Source organism: Capricornis sumatraensis, chromosome 10 (assembly GCF_032405125.1).
Source record: "Capricornis sumatraensis isolate serow.1 chromosome 10, serow.2, whole genome shotgun sequence".
Lineage (NCBI taxonomy): Eukaryota > Metazoa > Chordata > Mammalia > Artiodactyla > Bovidae > Capricornis > Capricornis sumatraensis.
The window spans coordinates 58,692,487-58,713,010 of NC_091078.1; the positions used below are offsets into that span (position 1 = coordinate 58,692,487).

Here is a 20,524-nt window from a genome sequence, read left to right on the forward strand (position 1 = left end):
CTCTTACCCTCCCTCCACACCCCACCAGTTATCTCTGAAACTGACACAAACCTTCGCTTTCAGACCAAGCATCTTCAGCGCTCCACTCCACCTCATGCCAAAATCTTAAATGTGGCCTCCAGAGCCTAACATCTCCATGCTCCTTCCTTCCAGGGCTCTATGGAAGCTGGTGACTGTCCCCATCATAGGATCTCCACGCCCTTCTTAGCTCTTACATATGTGTCTGATCGGAGAGTGTGGACTCAGCTGGTGTTTACTGGGGCATCACTGGGGCCCTCGGAGCCTAGAGCTGGGGAGGTCATGGTGCACTTTGAATCAACAAGAATTTGTAGGGCACCACTTCTGTGAAAAATGCATTGCCTGGTATCTTAAAGAAGAGAGATGGGAGATATGGTGTCTGTCTCCAGGGAGCCCTGAGTGTGGTGACAACTTAAATTTAATACTCTTCTGATAGAAACACTGGGGAAACCACGTCCTCACTCAACCACACTTGAGAGGTGCTGAACCCTAGGCGTGTCTCTGTCAGGACTCACAGCCAGCTTGCAATGTCCTCATCAGCTGCCTGGCTAGACGGCTTTGACTTTAACTGGGTTGGTTTGGGCTTCCCAGGTGGTGCTAGTGGTTAAGAACCTGCCTGCTAACCCAGGAGACATAAGAGATGCTGGTTCAATCCCTGGGTCGGGAAGATGCCCAGGAGTTTAAGGGAATGGCAACCCACTCCAGTACTCTTGCCTGGAGAATCCCACGGACAGAGGAGCCTGGCGGGCTATAGTCTATGGGGTCACAAAGAGTTGGACACAACTGAAGTGACTTAGTATGCGTAGCATATATGTTCGGGTTGGTTTGGGAGATTTATTATGTTTGCCAAATGCCACTTTCTGTTCACATGTGTGTCTTCAGGAGCCTAAGAAGCTTGAATTAAGTATTTTAATTTCAGTTCAGTTCAGTTCATTCGCTCAGTCATGTCTGACTCTTTGCGACCCCATGAATCGTAGCACGCCAGGCCTCCCTGTCCATCACCAACTCCCGGAGTTCACTCAGACTCACATCCATCAAATCAGTGATGCCATCCAGCCATCTCATCCTCTGTCGTCCCCTTCTCTTCCTGCCCCCAATCCCTCCCAGCATCAGAGTCTTTTCCAATGAGTCAACTCTTCGCATGAGGTGGCCAAAGTACTAGAGTTTCAGCTTTAGCATCATTCCTTCCAAAGAAATCCAGGGCTGATCTCCTTCAGAATGGACTGGCTGGATCTCCTTGCAGTCCAAGGGACCCTCAAGAGTCTTCTCCAACACCACAGTTCAAAACCATCAATTCTTCAGCGCTCAGTCTTCTTCACAGCCCAACTCTCACATCCATACATGACCACTGGAAAAACCATAGCCTTGACTAGACGGATCTTAGTCTGCAAAGTAATGTCTCTGCTTTTCAATATGCTATCTAGGTTGGTCATAACTTTTCTTCCAAGGAGTAAACGTCTTTTAATTTCATGGCTGCAGTCACCATCTGCAGTGATTTTGGAGCCCCAAAAAATAAAGTCTGACACTGTTTCCACTGTTTGCCCATCTATTTCCCATGAAGTGATGGGACCGGATGCCATGATCTTCGTTTTCTGAATGTTGAGCTTTAAGCCAACTTTTTCACTCTCCTCTTTCACTTTCATCAAGAGGCTCTTTAGTTCCTCTTCACTTTCTGCCATAAGGGTGGTGTCATCTGCATATCTGAGGTTATTGATATTTCTCCTGGCAATCTTGATTCCAGCTTGTGTTTCTTCCAGTCCAGTGTTTCTCATGATATACTCTGCATATAAGTTAAATAAGCAGGGTGACAATATACAGCCTTGACATACTCCTTTTCCTATTTGGAACCAGTCTGTTGTTCCATGTCCAGTTCGAACTGTTGCTTCCTGACCTGCATACAGATTTCTCAAGAGGCAGGTCAGGTGGTCTGGTATTCCCATCTCAAAATTTTTCACAGTTTGTTGTGATCCACACAGTCAAAGGCTTTGGCATAGTCAATAAAGCAGAAATAGATCTTTTTCTGGAACTCTCTTGCTTTTTCCATGATCCAGCTTAGGGACTGATTAACTAATGAATTGATATATTTACACCTTATCTCATTCTACAAAGCATCCGAGGCAGCTTTCAGGAGGTTTGCACGTGTTCAATAATGCCTGACTAGCAGATTACAGATGGAAACAGGAGGTTGAGAAGGGGAAGAGGAGACGTAGGCAACCAGCCCCTGCAGACCTCTGATCTTATGCCTGATGTGAGTTGGGCTTCTGGGGTGAACTAAGAGGAATGATAGAAATTCTCACTTTCAAGTAAGAGGTAAAAATCTAGTACCTCCAGGAAGCAGAACTCTTCCAAGTACTTGACTCCAGAGAGAATTCTGTCCCCTGGGGAAGTCCTTTGGTTTAAGGACACTTCCTCCTGTCTGTTGCCATATGCAAAAAATACATCCACTAGATATATGATAGCTTTATTTTTAAAAATCATGTTAGTTTGTATTTATCTCACTTTTGCGGTTAAAAATCACGGGATTTGGAGACAGAGAGTCCTGAATTCGCATCTCAGCTCTAACAGTGTTATGTGGCAGCCTGGATGGTCTACGTATGGCTGAGTCCCCTCGCTGTTCATCTGCAACACAACGTTGTTAAACCGCGATGCTTGGTCTGTGGCCCAGCAGGTCGTTGAGCTGGGCAAGGTGGGCCAACACTATTGCTAGTATGGGCTTAGAATCTAAAAAACTCTTTTGTGGATTTTGTATTTGCATTAAACCATGAGCACCGCCCTTAGAAGATTTCAGTTTTCCTGCCTATCATTATGAATGATACAGTATATGCGCAAAACAAAGCATGATCTTTATCCGAGAAGGTAGGTGAAGAACTGCTGTCTGTGTTAACCCCTTTGTCCGTCGTCTTTAAGCCTCTTTGTGTGTTTGGAGCTGTCCTTAGTGCCAGGGCACAGGAGGACTATGGCCTAGCCTCGTCCTAGTCAGCTCATGACTTTGACACAAGGACCTTCCACTTGTCCTTGCCTTTTAGAAGTGGTCTCTGCTCTGTTTCCTGTCCAGGACACAGCATGATGGACTCATTGGCTGTCGCCCTACGGGTGGCTGAAGAGGCCATCGAGGAAGCCATCTCCAAAGCAGAAGCCTATGGGGACAGCCTGGTATGCCCCCACCCCCCACAGTGTCTGTCTGGAAGGTGGTGTGGGTGGCGTCCTGGCTGCCGAGAGAAAGCGCAGATTGTGGGGATGCCATCGTCATGTAACCATCCTTGAACTGAGCCCATCCTCCCCCTGCATTTGCGGTCAGGACTCCCAAGAAATCGATTGCCAAGTCCCCCCAACACAGCCACAGCTCACCACCTTCTCTTCTTCCCTCTGCAGGACAAGCAGAATGAGGCCAGTTACCTGCGGGACCACAAGGAGGAGCTGACCGAGGAGCTGGCCACAACCATCCTGCAGAAGGTAGGTGCGCCCTGGCAACCACATGGCTGCAACGGGCCACCCTGGTCCAGACCAGGGCCTTCGGTGAGCGGAAGGGCCGCGGAGGGTACCACTGCTGTCTTGGGCACCATTTGTCTTGTTCCTTCTCGCTTTTGCCATCGTACTCTGGGGCTAAGGAGAGGGGTTGCATTGCACTGCAACAAATAAGCAGTGTGAAGGTGCTTGCCCTTAGGGACTGAGCTAGTGGGTGAGGAGCCAGGAGCCTGGCCCAGAGATCTCTGTACAAACGGACTTGTTAAACCCAAGTGGCCGTGCCCAGCATAGCAAGCGGTGCAGACAAGCTGAAGCCTTCCTTCATGACACTTGGTATTTGCCGCCTCCTTAGGGCTTTCAGACCCTTCCTAAAGTCAGGGTGTACAGCCGGAGACTCTGGGCTTGAGATCCAGCTCCACTGTTGATGAGCTGTGTGTCCTTAACTGATGACCTCTGAGATAAACTCTGCATCTGTAAATTAGGGGGAGCTATAGTAGGTTCGGAGAAGGCGATGGCACCCCACTCCAGTCCTCTTGCCTGGAAAATCCCATGGACGGAGGAGCCTGGTAGGCTGCAGTCCATGGGGTCGCTAAGAGTCAGACACGACTGAGCAACTTCACTTTCACTTTTCACTTTCATGCATTGGAGAAGGAAATGGCAACCCACTCCAGTGTTCTTGCCTGGAGAATCCCAGGGACGGGGGAGCCTGGTGGGCTGCACAGAGTTGGGGTCTATGGGGTCGCACAGAGTTGAACACAACTGAAGTGACTTAGCAGCAGCAGCAGCACAGTAGGTAGCTCTTAGAGTTATTCTGACAATTAAATGATGTAAAGCATATATGGTGTCAAGCACAGAGCATATATGACGTCAAGCGACCCCATGGACTGCAGCCCACCAGTCTCCTCTGTCCATGGAACTCTCTAGGCAAGAACATTGGAGTGGGTTTCTATTTCCCTCTCCAGCGGATCTTCCTGACCCAGGGGCTGAACCTGCCCTCCTGCACTGCAGGCAGATTCTTTACCATCTGAGCCACCAGGGAAGGCCTTGTACTACATGGTGTCGAGCACAGAGACTGGCACACAGTAGGCCCTTAACAGAAAAGGCTGCCAGCATCATAAGAGGACTGCTTTCAAACTGTAAAGTGCTGTAGAATGTTCAAACCTTTGGTTGTGCTGTTTTATCACAAGGTGGGTCTGAAACTGGCTGGTATTCCGTTGAAGCTAAGCTTTTCCGTGGCTAAAAATTTCCCAAAGATGATCCCCGTTACACCACATAGCACTGGAAGTCTCTCCAATAACGTGTCCCCTTTGTCACCTGCCTCCTCCCCAGATCATAAGGAAACAGAAGAGCAAAAGTGAGCAGCGCGTGGAAGACGAGCCGGAGTGGCCGCAGCCCCAGAGCTGCGGTGCAGAGGCAGCTGACGCGGGGCCCACAGCCGCCCCGCGGGGCCCCCGGGCTTCCGCCACCTTCTGGGTGAGCCCCTATGCCACCCCGGCCCACCCCTACAGGGACCCTGCTGTGTGCGGCTCAGAACCATTCTCCCCGTAGAAACGGGGCCGCCACGCCTAACATCTGTAGTCAGTACATGTGCCCGCCAGGCAGCGAGGGGTGGGGGCCAGGAGGCCTGTTCTCTTACACGCGGAGGTGGGTGTTTACACAGAGACCAGTTTAGGAAAAATAACACTGTCAACAAGCTTTTTACAGTTCATTCTGAAAAGAGCTGCACTGAGTCCCGTGGGGAGAATGGCTTTCCTAGGGCCATGTGTGTTCTCACAACCTGAGCACTTGCTGTAGGGAAACTGAGGACTGTGAGAGAGTGATCGCTGCCTCCTAAGGCCACAGCGGCCCATGGATGGGGCATCAGGATGTGGGCAGACCTTTTTGTTCCTTCTCCCCAGTCACGAAGCATAGCGTCTGTCCAGTGACCCAAGGGTCCAGGCCTGTCACAGCTGGGGAGGGTCACCGAGCCCGTAAAGTCCTTTGGTGTGTGTTCCTCCTTCCCCAGCGAGGGCGCATGTGGGGCAGAGGATAGAGGCTGGGTCCTGGGTGTGGAGATTCAGCAAGAAAAGGAGCAGGGCTGGCCGGCAGGACTTGTGTTCCATCAGCTGCAGGGACCCAAGTCATAGCATGGGGGAGAGGACCGGGCAACACACAGAGGCAACTTAAAACTGGAAAGGCAGGATAAAGGAGAATGAAATCATGCCATCTGCAGCAGTGGGGATGGGGTGGGGGGTGGGGGGTGGGCAGAGGCTGGGGGCTGAAGGATGACCCTTTCGTGGCATCTTGAGGAGGGACCCTGAGCTGCAGACCCGGAGGGCCCTGAGCCACTGGCCTTCTGGCAGTGCTCCCACCTGAGCCACTGGCCTCCTGGCAGTGCTCCCTCCTGTGTCCTCAGGCCTGGCAGTGCTCCCACCTGAGCCCCTGGCCTCCTGGCAGTGCTCCCTCCTGAGCCACTGGCCTCCTGGCAGTCCTCCCACCTGAGCCACTGGCCTCCTGGCAGTGCTCCCACCTGAGCCACTGGCCTCCTGGCAGTGCTCCCTCCTGAGCCACTGGCCTCCTGGCAGTGCTCCCACCTGAGCCCCTGGCCTCCTGGCAGTGCTCCCTCCTGAGCCCCTGGCCTCCTGGCAGTGCTTCCACCTGAGCCACTGGCCTCCTGGAAGTGCTCCTTCCTGTGTCCTCAGGCCTCCTGAGCCACTGGCCTCCTAGCAGTTCTCCCTCCTGTGTCCTCAGGCCTCCTGAGCCCCTGGCCTCCTGGCGGTGCTCCCTCCTGAGCCACTGGCCTCCTGGCAGTGCTCCCTCCTGTGTCCTCAGTCCTCCACAGATGTGGATACTCTGGCTCCAGGGTAACTATGCAGAACCCCGTAACACTGTAGGACTCCATCCTTGGGCTTAACTGCAAAACCCAAACTTAATCCATCTCCAGTCAGACAGGATTTCTTATCTGTTCTCTTGAAAGAAAATTCAGTGTGATCGTCCCTCTTTTTAATTTCCTCTCTGATTGTGTGGCTGTCCGCTGGGAAGGGGGTCAGTGCAGTCTTGATTTTCAAAGCCTTAAGATGCAATATCCTAACAGGCACCAGGGCGGGGGTTATCATTCATTTAGCGCCTGTCTCCTTGGGCGCGTGTATGTAAAAAGTCATCTTTGTATTCATATGGTGACCCTAACGATAACAATGAAGAGGGCAGAGGCTGGGCATGCAGTGTGCCCAGCGACTGAGCTGTGTCTGTCTGACTTTCTCTGTCTCTTCTCCGTCCTTTTCTATTTTCTTCACCCATTTCTCTTTGTGGTTTTGTCATTTTCCTCCCTCACATTTTGCTCTGTCCTTTGAATGACTATAGTATAGACCTGAAGATTTTTCATTACTGTTATAATTGTTGGATTGAATTTAATGGATGTGCCTGACCCCCGAAATACAAAGCAAAGCTATGTCTCAGCTGTTATTCATTCGAACACTGTCGTTGACCCCTTTGCCCACAAACCCTTGATACTAAAAACTTTCACTCTCTGTTCATCCCTGATATGGGCTCCTTGAAAACAGAGACTATTTTGAAGCCCCAGGGAGTCTGCCCTGTTGGTGATGATGATAATCATTGCAGTCATAGCAACCATATACCATCGCAAGAGACATAAGGAAGGCAGGATGCTGCTGCCCACACAGGGGACCAGTGACTGCAGAGGAAGCTTTAACAAAAGGAACTCATGATCACCCTGCGAGTTTTGTCTAAAGCTTCAGAACCAGCTGGATTGGATGGCACGTCCCGCTGGGTTGAGGCTTGTTAGCCAGGAGTGCGTTGTCCCCAGGCTTTCAGGAAAGGGTGTCAGGTGCAGCACCAAGAGGGCACAGCAGAGCATCACCCTGGAGCCAGACAGACCCAGGGCCAAGCCCTGCCTCTGCCCCTCACCGACCATGTGCGTGGGCAAGTTGGTCCAAGCTGCCGCAGGTCACTCGTGTGTCCCCAGTCAGACAGAGTGAGGGAGTGGAGTTGTCCTGGCTCAGTGGCGGAGCTTAATAAATGCTGCTATTGTGACTGATACTTACTGAGTGCACTCTGTGTGCTTGGCATCGCACTGATCCCCGAGGCTTAGAATGAAAGTGAAAGTGTTATCGCTCAGTCGTGTCCAACTCTGTGTGACCCCATGGACTGTAGCCCACCGGGCTCCTCTGTCCATGGAATTCTCCGGGTAAGAATACAGGAGTGGGTTGCCATTTCCTCCTCCAGGGGATCTTCCCGATTCAGGGATCAAACCCGAGTCTCCAGCACTGCAGGCGAATTATTTACCTTCTGAGCCACCAGGGACGCCCAGGAGGAGGAGCTGGCATGGACCCCTTGCCCAACATACTACACTTCCATGCCCCAAGAGTTAAGAGGTGGGGCCGATTTGAAATTCTCAGTCCATCTTTGCAAGGCCTTGCTGTATGATAACACTCCCGGACCCGTGGACTCCACCCACCATGCAGACACTATAACTCAGGCCGGCCCTTGCTGACATCGCCAGCCTTGTTTCTTCCATGGACCCTAGGGTGGGCAAGAGGAAAGAAAACAGACGCCGTGAGTGGGAGTGGAAGGATGGGCACAGAGTGCCCAGCCAGGATAACAGAGCAAATAAATTAACTGAGTGATCCCATCACTTAACTTTCCTCTAAGAGCAAGGAGGTTGAACCAACTGGCAAGTAAAAGTGTCGTGGTGGCGCCATCTTCTGGGCGATATGTTTATTGCAATGAACTTGTGGCAAAACTGGGTCTAGGTCTCAAAACTGGGGCTTTTCCACCCTGGCTGGAGACAGCAGACCAGCAGTGTCCTGAGATACGCTGGAGGCAGCTCTCTAGGGATTTTCGTGACTGTCAGGGTGTAGTTTTTTTCCCCTAGTGTGAAACAGTAGCTTGCCTGAAATAGATTACGAAAGCCTGGCATCCTTAACTCATGAAAAACAGATCTCATCTTCCCTGTTGGGACCAGAGAAGGACTTTTCCTGTTTTGATCTTGGCTTTTATAAGTAAGGGAGAATTTTTGTCCTATAGAAGTGGAACCCAGCCACCTCTTACAGACACACACATACAGAAATAAAACATTGTTTGAGCCACTGCAAAATGAAATGCTATCATTTCCTCTCTCTTTTAAACATGTATGTTGTGATTTATAGTGTGAAGTTTGAAGATAGGAAAATAGAAGCCACGGTATAGAAAACAGCTCAGGGGAGGCTGCAGGAATACTGCGCCTGGCAACAGGCCATCAGCTCCTTAGAGTCAGACCGTGTTCAGTTCAGTTCAGTTCAGTTCAGTCGCTCAGTCGTGTCCGACTCCGCAACTCCATGAATTGCAGCACGCCAGACCTCCCTGTCCATCACAAACTCCCGGAGTTCACTCAAATTTGCTTCCTGACCTGCATATAGGTTTCTCAAGAGGCAGGTCAGGTGGTCTGGTATTCCCATCTCTCTCAGAATTTTCCACAGTTTATTGTGATCCACACAGTCAAAGGCTTTGGCATAGTCAATAAAGCAGAAATAGATGTTTTTCTGGAACTCTCTTGCTTTTTCCGTGATCCAGCGGATGTTGGCAATTTGATCTTGGGTTCCTCTGTCTTTTCTAAAACCAGCTTGAACATCTGGAAGTTCACGGTTCATGTACTGCTGAAGCCTGGCTTGGAGAATTCTGAGCATTACTTTACTAGGGTGTGAGATGAATGCAATTGTGTGGTAGTTTGAGCATTCTTTGGCATTACCTTTCTTTGGGATTGGAATGAAAACGGACCTTTTCCAGTCCTGTGGCCACTGCTGAGTTTTCCAAATTTGCTGACATATTGAGTGCGGCACTTTCACAGCATCATCTTTCAGGATCTGAAATAGCTCAACTGGAATTCCATCACCTCCACTAGCTTTGTTTGTAGTAATGCTTTCTTAGGCCCACTTGACTTCACATTCCAGGATGTCTGGCTCTAGATGAGTGATCACACCATCATGATTATCTTGGTCGTGAAGATCTTTTCTTGTACAGTTCTTCTGTGTATTCTTGCCACTTCTTAATATCTTCTGCTTCTGTTAGGTCCATACCATTTCTGTCCTTTATTGAGCCCATCTTTGCATGACATGGTCCCTTGGTATCTCTACTTTTCTTCAAGAGATCTCTAGTCTTTCCCATTCTGTGTTTTCCTCTATTTCTTTGCATTGATCGCTGAGGAAGGCTTTCTTAGCTCTTCTTGCAAGTCTTCAAACCGTGTTATAATCCTACAAATTCGGTCACAAACGTGGGACTGAGGGTCACACCCAGAAGGCCATCTTCAAGGCGCTCACAGTCCATGGAAAAGACGACAAGTTGGAATATGACTGGAGCAGAGACAGGAAGATCTGTGTGATTACGCGGAAGAGGGGCGGGGGGTCTTGCCAGTCCAAGGTGGGAGGCATATCAAAGGTATGTCCCGCTGGGACCTCCCTGGTCGTCCAGTGGCTAAGACCCCACGCTCTCAGTGCAGGGTACGTGGGTTCGATCGCTGGCCAGGGATGTAGATCCTACATGCCCCAACTAAGACACGGCACAGCCAGATTTTAAAAAGAAGGGTGTATCCCCCTGAATAGATGGCAGTTTGACACGGAAGGATTTTTTTGCTTCATTTTTACTAACTTCACCTGTCAACAGACTGTCAGCCTTGATCTCTCCTCTATGATTGCCCCTCATCATCTGTCAGGGATTTCCCAAAATTATAGATGGCTCCCTGAATACCCAACCCCAAGAAAACCTTTGTTGTTGTCAAGTATCAGAGCTGTTCAGGGCACTAGAGACAGGATCAGTGCTTGCCATGCCCTCGGAATGACGGAACTGACGCTGGGCCAAAAAACCACTTGATGAGTGTTAGCCTGGCTCTCCTCCAAGTAAGACCTCGCCCTCCCTGATATAAGTGAGGATGACAGTGGGCTTCTTATTTGTTCCCCTTGCTCCCCAGTATCATCCAAGAAGTTAGTAAGATCATCACCATCAACAGGCGCTTCTAAAAACCTACCCCGTAGCCTACCTCAAGTCATTCGCTCCACAGTAAACATTCACTGATTCCCGGTTCTACACCAGTTACCGTGCCAGGAGCTGTCACCATTAACTGTCCTTTAACTACCCTCAGTTGCTTGCAATCTAGTGGGGACACCAGCAGAAAATCAGAGTGTCATATAACACAGTATTAAAGCAGCAGGGCTCTCAGCCCAGCTTGAGGAACGGGGTTTCAAACCACAGGCCATGGCCTGTTTGAACTGAGTGCACATAGAATCTTATCCGATCATTAAGAGGGGGAACTGAGTGCACACAGAATCTTATCCGATCAATAAGAGGGGGAGAGCTCCTCCACGCCTGGGCTGCATTAACCTGTGACTGCTGCATAGAACGGCAGGCCTGGAGGCCCGTGGTGCTCTCTTCTGTAATCAAGGAGTCAGGTTGTGACCCTTGGCACACAGCTTGAAAGGCTCTGTATTTGTTCTGCAAATGCCTCTTCCTCCTGGATCCGCCTCAGGGTCTTGTGAGGGGAAGTAGAAGAGGCTTCCTACGACTCTTTCTGGGCCAGAACTGGCTGCAACACCCTCTCCAGCAGTGTGCAGATGCGCAGTATCTGAGGGCTGTGGGCCCTGGGCTGGCCTGTGACTATGGGGATACTGGGCCCATCCTCAGCCCTCTTTTCTCAGACTGTTAGCCATCCTTCTGGGTGAGGCTACAGAGTGCACTGTCCTCTCCCCAAACCCTAGTCATGATGCTGTTTTTTCACCCAGATATCCTGCAGCTGGTGTTTGCTATTCTCCTCTGTTTTTCTCAAATGGCTTTTTAAAGCTCCCACTTAGTATACGTTTACTGTGCGCAGAGCAAAACTGTGTGTGTGTGTGTGTGTGTGTGTGTGTGTGGGCGCGCGCGTGCACTTAGTTGCTCACTTAGTTGTATTCAACTCTTTGCAACCCCGTGGACTGCAGCCCGCCAGGCTCCTCTGTCCATGGTATCTTCCAGGCAAGAATACTGGGGTGGGCTGCCATTCCCTTATCCAGGGGATCCTCCCAACGCCAAAGATCAAATCCGCGTCTCCTACACTGGCAGGTGGATTCTTGACCACTGCACCACCTGGGGAGCAAGAGCAAAGATTAGGTTTCTGCTTCTCAGGAAATAAAGTCACTCAGTCAAGGTGTTGCACCAGAAGTAATCTCGGATCCCAGGTACAGATGAGTCCCGAGTCCAGCCTCAGCTGCCCACAATTCTCCAAACACGCTCCCTGTTTGTCCCCTACTCTCAGCGTCTGTGGTGCGAGAGGAGGAAAGCCCATTCGTTTCTCCCGAGGAGAGGAGGCAGTGGGCCTGTTGTGTTGCTATTGGCCAGCAGGTGGCGCCAAACTGCCTACGGCCGGAGTCAGAACACTTTGCTTCATACCACAGTCAGAGATGCTTTCTGTGGCTTGGCCCTTTCCTTCCTCCATTTCACCCATATAAAAAGAGCAAAGTAAATCCCCAGGAGAAGAGAATTCTCTCATTAAATCACAATGGAAAAATTGGTCTCTTTCTGTTTGATGAAATTCCCTGTATAGAACATCTGAGCTGCAAATTCTCAAAGTTACGTTTGTAACATACAGAAATGATACAGTTCTAACATGTTTCTTGCCAGTCATTTGTACCACTTGTCCTTAGGTTAGAGTTCATTTTAACTAAACGGGAATGTGTTGCAAAGTCTCTGGGATTGCGGACTGGCCCTCTTGGCTCGCTTACATATCACCGCACTTACACTATACTACAAATTTCTGCATACACTGCTGCAACGCTCAGGTTTGAAGGTCTCTGAAGGGAAAATGCTTTTATTTTCATCACACACAATTGGCCCTGAGAAATCTCAGCTGGAAGAATGACTGGGTAAGTAGGAGCCTTGTAAGAACCAGCTCTGTTGAATTTCATCTCTGATGCTTTCTGGGAGGCCTGGCCACTTGCAGTGGAATAAACGGGGAACCATCTGTGCCATTATATGGTGTGATGTAGCATCCCTGGTGGCCGAGACGGTAAAGAATCTGCCTGCAATGCAGGAGACCTGGGTTCAATCCCTGGGTCAGAAAGATCCCCTTGAGAAGGACCTGGCTACCCACTCCAGTATTCTTGCCTGGAGAATTCCATGGACAGAGAAGCCTGGCAGGCTACAGTCCACGGGATTGTAGACAGACACAATAGCAGCTAATACTTTCACAGCAGGATGTACTGATGTGAAGCTTCTGAACCTCAAGATGAGAAAAGCCATTACCATCAGCTGTGTCATCTCCATGCGGTGGGGTGCCTACAGATCGGAAGGCAGTCCCCCTGGGAACTGTGCCTGATGAGGTCACCCCTTCCCCTCTTTTCTTTGCACAGCGGTCGCAGTCTGCATTCTCACTCAGCAGAGAAGATGCCCCGAGGACCCCTTTGCTGGAGGCTGCGTCAAGGCAGCCAAGGGAGCAGCAGCCGAGGGAGGAGGAGGCGTTGCCCAGCTGGAAGAGCGTGGACAGGCTGGACCAGACAAGTAACTGTTCTGCGGGGTTCACAAATGCTGTTGGGAGGCTGCTTGGCTGTCGTGAGGTTGCTCAGCCCCTCCTACCATCAGTCTGAGTGGGGATGTGCCCATCTGGGACGGCGGGGCCACCAAGGTCTCTCACACAGCACACTGTATATAAGGCGGGCATGCTTCCCATGTGGGCAGTTTGCTTGCTGAGACCTGTGAGGCAGTGGGCAGGTGGTTCAGAGCCCACCTGGCTGCACAGCCCCACTTCAGCTGCCTGTTCTGTGTGGACTAGGAGCAGGTGTCTTATGATATGTAGGCCAGGAGCACCAGGGCTTCCCAGACAGCTCAGTTGGTAAAGAATCGCCTGCAAGGCAGGAGACCCCAGTTCAATTCCTGGGTCGGGAAGATCCCCTGGAGTTGGGATAGGCTACCCACTCCAGTATTCTTGGATTTCCCTGGTGGCTCAGCTGGAAAAGAATCCACCTGCAATGTGGGAAACCTGGGTACGATCCCTGGGTTGGGAAGATCCCCTGGAGAAGGGAAAGGCTACCCACTCCAGTATTCTGGCCTGGAGAATTTCATGGACTGTATAGTCCATGGGGTCACAATGAGTCGGACATGACTGAGAAACACTTTCACTTTCACAGGGACACCAATCCAACCTAGCATTCATTTCAGCGTCCAAGATACCACAGCTAATATGGCCCCCAGACCCAAGCGTCAGGACTCTTCAATTACTCATGTTAACAAGTGTCTCCACAGCAAACAAACAACAAAGAAAGAGCCTTTCAAAATTTAGACTAAGAAACTGACAAACTTAGGAGGTTTTATAAGCACTTCTAGCAGACAGTCCATTTCGCAAAACAGTTCCTGCTGGGTTAAGAGCATTCCAAATAAATTTGTAAAGGATCTTGGTTTTCAAAACATGTTTTGTGCATAAATTTCTCTAAACTAAGGCACCTATGTGTAATTTTATCATCGCATTAAAACACAAAATTTAGCTCAACACCACACGCAAAAAAAGATTTCACCCGCAGCTCAAAACGCCATGCACCTCTCAGGATGAAGACTTAAAGAACAGAAAGCACTTGCGTAGAAAACAGCTGGTTTTTCTGAGGCCCACTTGGCCCTTGACATGCTAAGCTGTCCAGACTAACCCCAGAGGTCTTGAAAGATGTCTGATCTGTTTCGCAGGAAGCAGATTACTCCTTGGGGGCACTGCTCCATCCCAGCAGAGCAGAAATGTACCACAGAGGAGGCACAGAGGTACTCCCAGAAGGTTAATGTCCCCGGACTATTTCCAGAGGTTCTGTTTATGCCTCAGGGAAAGGGCCGGCTCTGGAGCCTGTTGGTCCACGGCTGAGGTCAACTGTAGGGACGCTGAGTAAACCCACCTTCAGTCTTCAGACTTGACAGTGCCTTTGACAAATTCATATCCCCCCAGACACATTCTCACTTCCCAGACCTTGACTGAGCACCTGCCGTATACACACCACGTGTGCTCAGTGTGGGGAAATAAGGATCCGAGGGCAGCCCCTGCTCTTGAGTTTCTCAGTGTGAGTTGGAGACGGGTTTACTCAGCCCACAGCATCCCTACAGCCTTCCCAGCCTCTGCTCTTTCCCCCGCACGAGCTGGCTTTGGGACAGTGCAGGATGACTGAGACCCAGCCCCTGCCGCAGGGCCCCCGTCACCAGGGAGGAGGGCCCAGCCCTGTGCGTGGTCAGCCGGAAGCCAGGATGGATACTGGAGTGAACCAGAAAGGCTGTCACAGCAACTCAGGGAAGGAGGAGCCCACTCTGGGTGGGGAGACCAGAAAGAGCTCTAGGAAGAGGGGCGCAGAGGAGGAGGGCTGTCTGAGGGGCCCCTCGCTCTGAGGTGCTGACAGTTCCTCTCTGGCTTCTCTCTCCCTCCTGCCCGCAGCTGTGGCCCCAGTTCTGCAGAGCCCCGATGGGAACTGGATGGCCCTGAAGGATGGGGCTCTGCCCCCAACCCGCCTGCTGCCCAAACCTAAGAGCGGCACGTTTCAGGCCCTGGAGGCGGCCTCCAGCGTGGCATCCGCCTACGATGATCTGGGCTCCGACAGCGAGGAGGACTTTGACTGGAGGGAGGCCTTGGGCACGCTGTGCCTGCAGCCCCGGGCTCTGCCCGGAAAACCCCAGACTCAGCCCGCACAGGCTCCGGGCTCAGACCAAGGCCCCTCTGCCTCCTCTGGGCCCTCGCCCAACCCCGAGGCTATGTGGTCTGACTCGGAGACCTCCTCGGTGGGCTCATCCCGGGAAGCTGGGCACCGGGCCAGGCTGTCCTGGTTGCAGAGGAAGGCCCCCCGGAACCCCGCAGCCGAGAAGATGCGCCTACAGGGAGAGCTGGATGTGAACTTCAACCTTCAGGCAGCTGGCAGGGAGACCTCAGACAGCAGCGAGCCTGAGGAGGCCCCCCATGCTGCAGATCGGAGGGCCAGAAGGTGGAGGAGGGCCCGGGGGGGCTCCGAGGAGCTAAGCAAGGAATTGCCTTCCCCCAGTGGCCATCCTCTGGAGCTGGACACACATCAGGTAATAAAGCAGGGCGCACATAAGCACCCACTCATTTTTAAGTAAGCTGTGCCCCTCTCCAAGCAAGAGTGGCATGGAGAGTCCTGGATTCTGAATCCATAGATCCACGTTCTTATCTTGGTTTTGCCACTGACACAGGTCACAACTCTTGGAGGCATACCCTCCTCTCTGGAGATGAGAGCTTAGAGTTCAAAGTGGGCTTGCAAAGTGTGGCCCCCAGACCAGCTGCAACCATAGCAGCTAGGAACTTATTAGAAATGCACATCCTTGGGCCCTGCCCCAGAGCTGCTGAATCCAACATTCTGGGGATGGAGCCCAAGCTGTCTTGGTGATTCTGCTGTGTGTTAAAGTCTGAGGGCCCCTGGCATGGAGTTAAGGGGATGGGGTCTAGCATCAGCCTGCCTGTGTTCAAATCCAGCCGTGTGACTTTGGACAAGGCATCTTCTTCGGTCTCAGTTTCCTCATCTGTCAAATGGGGATATTACAACCCACTTCAGAGAATGGCTGTGATGAGTGGATATGTTTGTAAACAGTTGAGCTCTCTCCTAGAACACAAACAAGAGCACAGTCAGTGTTGTTTCGATCTCATAACTGAGGGCGCAGTTTACTAACATTCTGTGATTCTTGGTTCCCATCACAAGCCATCTCGAGAGTCCTCAGTGCCTCCTCCCTCATGGTTTAGCTCATGAACCCCCTTAGAGAATCTGATTAAAGCTACAGAGTCTCTCTCTAGAAAAACGCTCCTCTATGCACACACTCTCTCTCTCTTTTTTTACTTACAGTGTCAGGCAGTTCGTGGACCCGCATCCAGATTAACTTGCTATTCTCTGGAAACACCCCGCTCATCCCCAGCTCTGGGTCTAAGGTCATGCTGTGACCTTGCCCTCACCTCTCCCTGGCCATCCATGGTGATCTCTTCCACAGTGATCACCGTGGACTGAGTATTAAACTCTGTGATGCCAACGGAGGCCTCCCCATAGCAATGTTTTCTAAAGTGACACAGATGAAGCCTGGAAAGTTCAAGTGCCCTTTTGAGCCGTTTGGAGCCGCGAGCCTATGGGAGATCTGTCCGGCTGCCTCTGTCTTCTGTAGGCACAGCATCAGTGCCACTCACATTACTACCAGCGCGGTGTTTTAGGCCCCTAGGGAAACCACACCCACTTTCTGAACATCATTGCGTCTCCCATAGTACCCAGCTACCGTGTCTTGCATTCTCAGTTGGGGTTCCACAAAAAGCAGGTCTAGGGTTAAAAATCTGGTGGTAGATTTTGAGAGAAGCAATCCCAGGAAACCCAAGAGTGAAACCAAGAAATGAGAAAGGCCGGTGCAGATACAACATAGACCACTGGGGCTCCATCCCACCAGGGACCTGCTGAGAAGCCACGTGGGTCACAGCTCAGAATTCTTCCCCCAGAAGATAGGCAGCAGTTGCCCAGTCTCCTATCTCCCACCGGTAGAGAGAGGCCCCACCCAGGGTGGGCCTAAACTTTATACACAGGTTTGCATGAATGGTGCCTGAGAAATCCCTCAGATGGAGACAGAGATTGGATCTGAGGTGGAAAACCATCAATGGGTCAGAAATTGTCCCCCATAGCTGTGGGCAACTCATGTAGGTCCAGGGGGATACAGCCCAGGACATCACCAGCATCTGCTACAGTAAATGTATCAGCTTCTATGAATGTGTCAGCCAGGTCCCTGATCCCGGGGCCCCCCTTAAGGTAGTCATGACCTCAGAGGTCTTCAGGTCACAGAATTTAGCATCAGTGCTGCCTGATCTCCTAATACATTACTTAGAAATTTGGTCCAGGCTCTCACTTTCTCCTCTGTAAAATAAGATCATTACAAATCTGCCATGTGAGTTTGTCATGATCATAAGTGAAAAATTTATAAAATTCTGTTCAACTATGATTCAGTATCATCTAGCTCAAGTCGAGACAGTTTTCCAGGGACTCTGGGTGACTTGCCTCAAGGGATATTCTTGGAGGTTGTCTGCATAATTGAAATGCAGGTATAAAACACCACCTATCTATCACCACTAGGTGCCTGAAGTTCCCCATTTATTCTAAGGTGACTTGTAAATTGTCTTCTGCTGATAAGTCTTAGGAGGCATCAACAGGGAGAAGGCGAGGGCCCGCTGAAAGGAGCCTGGCAGTGTCCTCTCCTCCCCACTAGGTGGCGATGGCATTGAACTTCTGGGGACTTCAAAACCCTGGCCCTCCTCTGTCCTCCCTTCTGTTTAATTTACTAAGGCAGTTCTCCCCTCAAAAAAGAAAAGGTATATAAATGTATATTTTTTAACTATTTGTGTACTTATAAGGGCTTCCCAGATGGCATAGTGATAAAGAACCCTCCTGCTGATGCCGGAGACACACGAGACGCAGGTTCGATCCATGAGTTGGGGAGGTCCCCGGAGGAGGGCGTGGCAACCCACTCCAGTATTCTTGCCTGGAGAATCCCCACGGACAGAGGAGACTGGCGGGCTACAGTCCATGGGGTCGCAGAGTCAGACACGACTGAAGTGACTTAGTACGCACGCACGCATACTTATAAGTATATGTATATATGCAAATATATAAATAACATAGACGTTATTAAAACATACAGATATAGGCGGGCTTCCCTGGCAGCTCAGTCAGGAAAGAATCTGCCTGCAGTGCAGGAGACCCGAGTTCGATCCCTGGGTTGGGAGGATCCCCTGGAGAAGGAAATGGCAACCCACTCCAGTATTCTTGCCTGGAAGATACCATGGACAGAGGAGTGTGGCGGGCTATAGTACATCAGGTTCCAAGAGTCGGACACAACTTAGTGACTAAACCACCACCACAGATATAGTCTGCCTTGACCACAACCCTGCATCCCTGCTCTCTCCCACCAAATGGCTACAGTTGTATTTGTGCATCATATATGTATAGCACATTTAGAAATATTATTCTGTAAATGTATCTGTGTTTCAGCAAAATCGGCATCCTACTCCCTCTATTCTTCCACCGCTTCTTCCTAACAGTAAGCGATGGAGAGGTCAGAGCACACAGATCTCTGCATCCCCGTGGTCCCCAGCGGGGAGTGTGGGAGTGGGAGCAATTTGTCCAGGATGCAAGCAATATGGGGGCATTGCCTGATGGGAATTTTAAAACAATAATAAATCAAATCCAAGTCAGTCTTTTTGTTATCACCTTGCACTGCTGCTGCTGCTAAGTCGCTTCAGTCGTGTCCGACCCTGTGCGACCCCATAGACGGCAGCCTGCCAGGTTTCCCCGTCCCTGGGATTCTCCAGGCAAGAACACTGGAGTGGGTTGCCATTTCCTTCTCCAATGCATGAAAGTGAAAAGTGAAAGTGAAGTCGCTCAGTCGTCTCTGACTCTTAGCGACCCCATGGACTGCAGCCCACCAGGCTCCTCCGTCCATGGGATTTTCCAGGCCAGAGGACTGGAGTGGGGTGCCGTTGCCTTCTCTGATCACCTTGCACCAGGCACGGACAACTGTAAGTCATGCTGATGACAAAAGAGCTTTACCAGTGTTGCTCCAAACATCCCACCCAACCCCCCAGTTCCACAGTGTTCCAAGGCAGGGAGGAATCCACAATCAATAGTTCCTATAATGATGGACATTCAAGACTGTTTCAGTGTTTGGTGTTTTAAACACTACCGCAGAGAGCACCAGTGTGCAAACCTCTTTATACAAGTACAGGAGTAGACTTGCGGACTTGAGGGAGAAATGGATCTTTAATTTTAATGAGTACTCCCCAAATTAAACTCTCCAAACTTCCCAGCAGTCTGCAGAGCCACACACTGTGGCGCACATTTTTCTCATACTGTCAACAATACTTGGTGTTGTCAGTCTGTTACATTGTTGCCAACTTTATGTGAGGAAAAAAATATATTTCTTTTTAGTTGACATAGTTACTACTGAAATTGAATATTTTTTCCTATATTTACAGCTATTTGCATTTTTTTTCTTCTGTGAAAGACACATTTATATGTTTCTTCTATTACTTTGTCAGACTTTTTCTTCTTGATTTTTAGAAATTAGTTTTATTTTCTAATGCACTGTAGATCTTTGTTCTTTGATGGTTACACACTGAAAATACTCTCCCCTTGTCTATCACTTTCACCTTGACTTTAAGTATATTTTACATGCAAAACATTTTGTTACTAATAACTTATCAGTTATTTTCACTTCCTTTAAATTTTGCGTCTTGTTTGAGAAAGTTTTAAATTGCCAAGGTTTCAAGAATGTTTTCCTGTTTTTTTTCTAATACTTTATAGTTTTGAATTTTACATTTAGCTCTTTAGTCCATCTGTACTTTACTTTGGGGGATAATGGGAGGTGAGAAGTGTTTCTCTGGTGGCTCAGTGGTAAAGAGTCTGCCTGCAGTGCAGGAGACTCAAGAAACGCGAATTTGATCCCTGGGTTGGGAAGATTCCAACATGGAAGTGTCATGTTGGAATGTCACAACATGTCAACCCACTCCAGTGTTTTTGCCTGAAAAATCCCAGAGGAGCCTGGCAGGCTATGGTCCAAAGGGTCGCAAAAGAGTCGGACACGACTTAGCAACTAAGCACAGCGTGCACACAGCATGAGGTAAGATCTAACGTTGTTGTCATCAGATCATTATTGGATAATTAAGCTTATATCTGCAGGAAACTATGAGCAGTTTTCTGAGTCATGGAAGTCACATTAGAATCATAAATCCATTCCTTAAAAGATGCTGCTCCTGGAGCTGAGATCCCAGAGAAATTTATCCCATGGGTCCTTATGGATAGAACACAGAATAAATACAGCACCCTCCCCATAAACTGCTTCAAATGAACACACACTTTGGAGGCTGCTTCTCACGGTGTCACTCAGTGTGGGCCAGTACATCTCTCTAGGGACAGCTCAGTCAGCTCAGGTCTATGAGGGGCCAAAATAACCTGGCTTCTACTGATCCGAGCTGCTCCTGGATCGGGCTGTGGGATCTGTAAAGGAGTGAATGGCTGCCTCCCCCGAGCCCTGGTTCATGAGTGCTACACAGCTC

At 50.2% G+C, this 20,524-nt stretch overlaps 1 protein-coding gene across 2 annotated transcripts in view; it reads left to right on the forward strand.

Moving 5' to 3' along the window:
* MYRIP (myosin VIIA and Rab interacting protein) overlaps positions 1-20,524 on the forward strand; it is a 217,635-nt gene that overhangs the window by 148,997 nt on the left and 48,114 nt on the right. For both annotated transcript variants that reach the window (XM_068982132.1, XM_068982134.1), the window contains 5 exons: positions 3,074-3,171; positions 3,391-3,471; positions 4,813-4,956; positions 12,831-12,978; positions 14,879-15,507. In XM_068982132.1, coding sequence (XP_068838233.1) covers positions 3,074-3,171; positions 3,391-3,471; positions 4,813-4,956; positions 12,831-12,978; positions 14,879-15,507 — 1,100 coding nt within the window. The remainder of the gene's footprint in view (positions 1-3,073; positions 3,172-3,390; positions 3,472-4,812; positions 4,957-12,830; positions 12,979-14,878; positions 15,508-20,524) is intronic.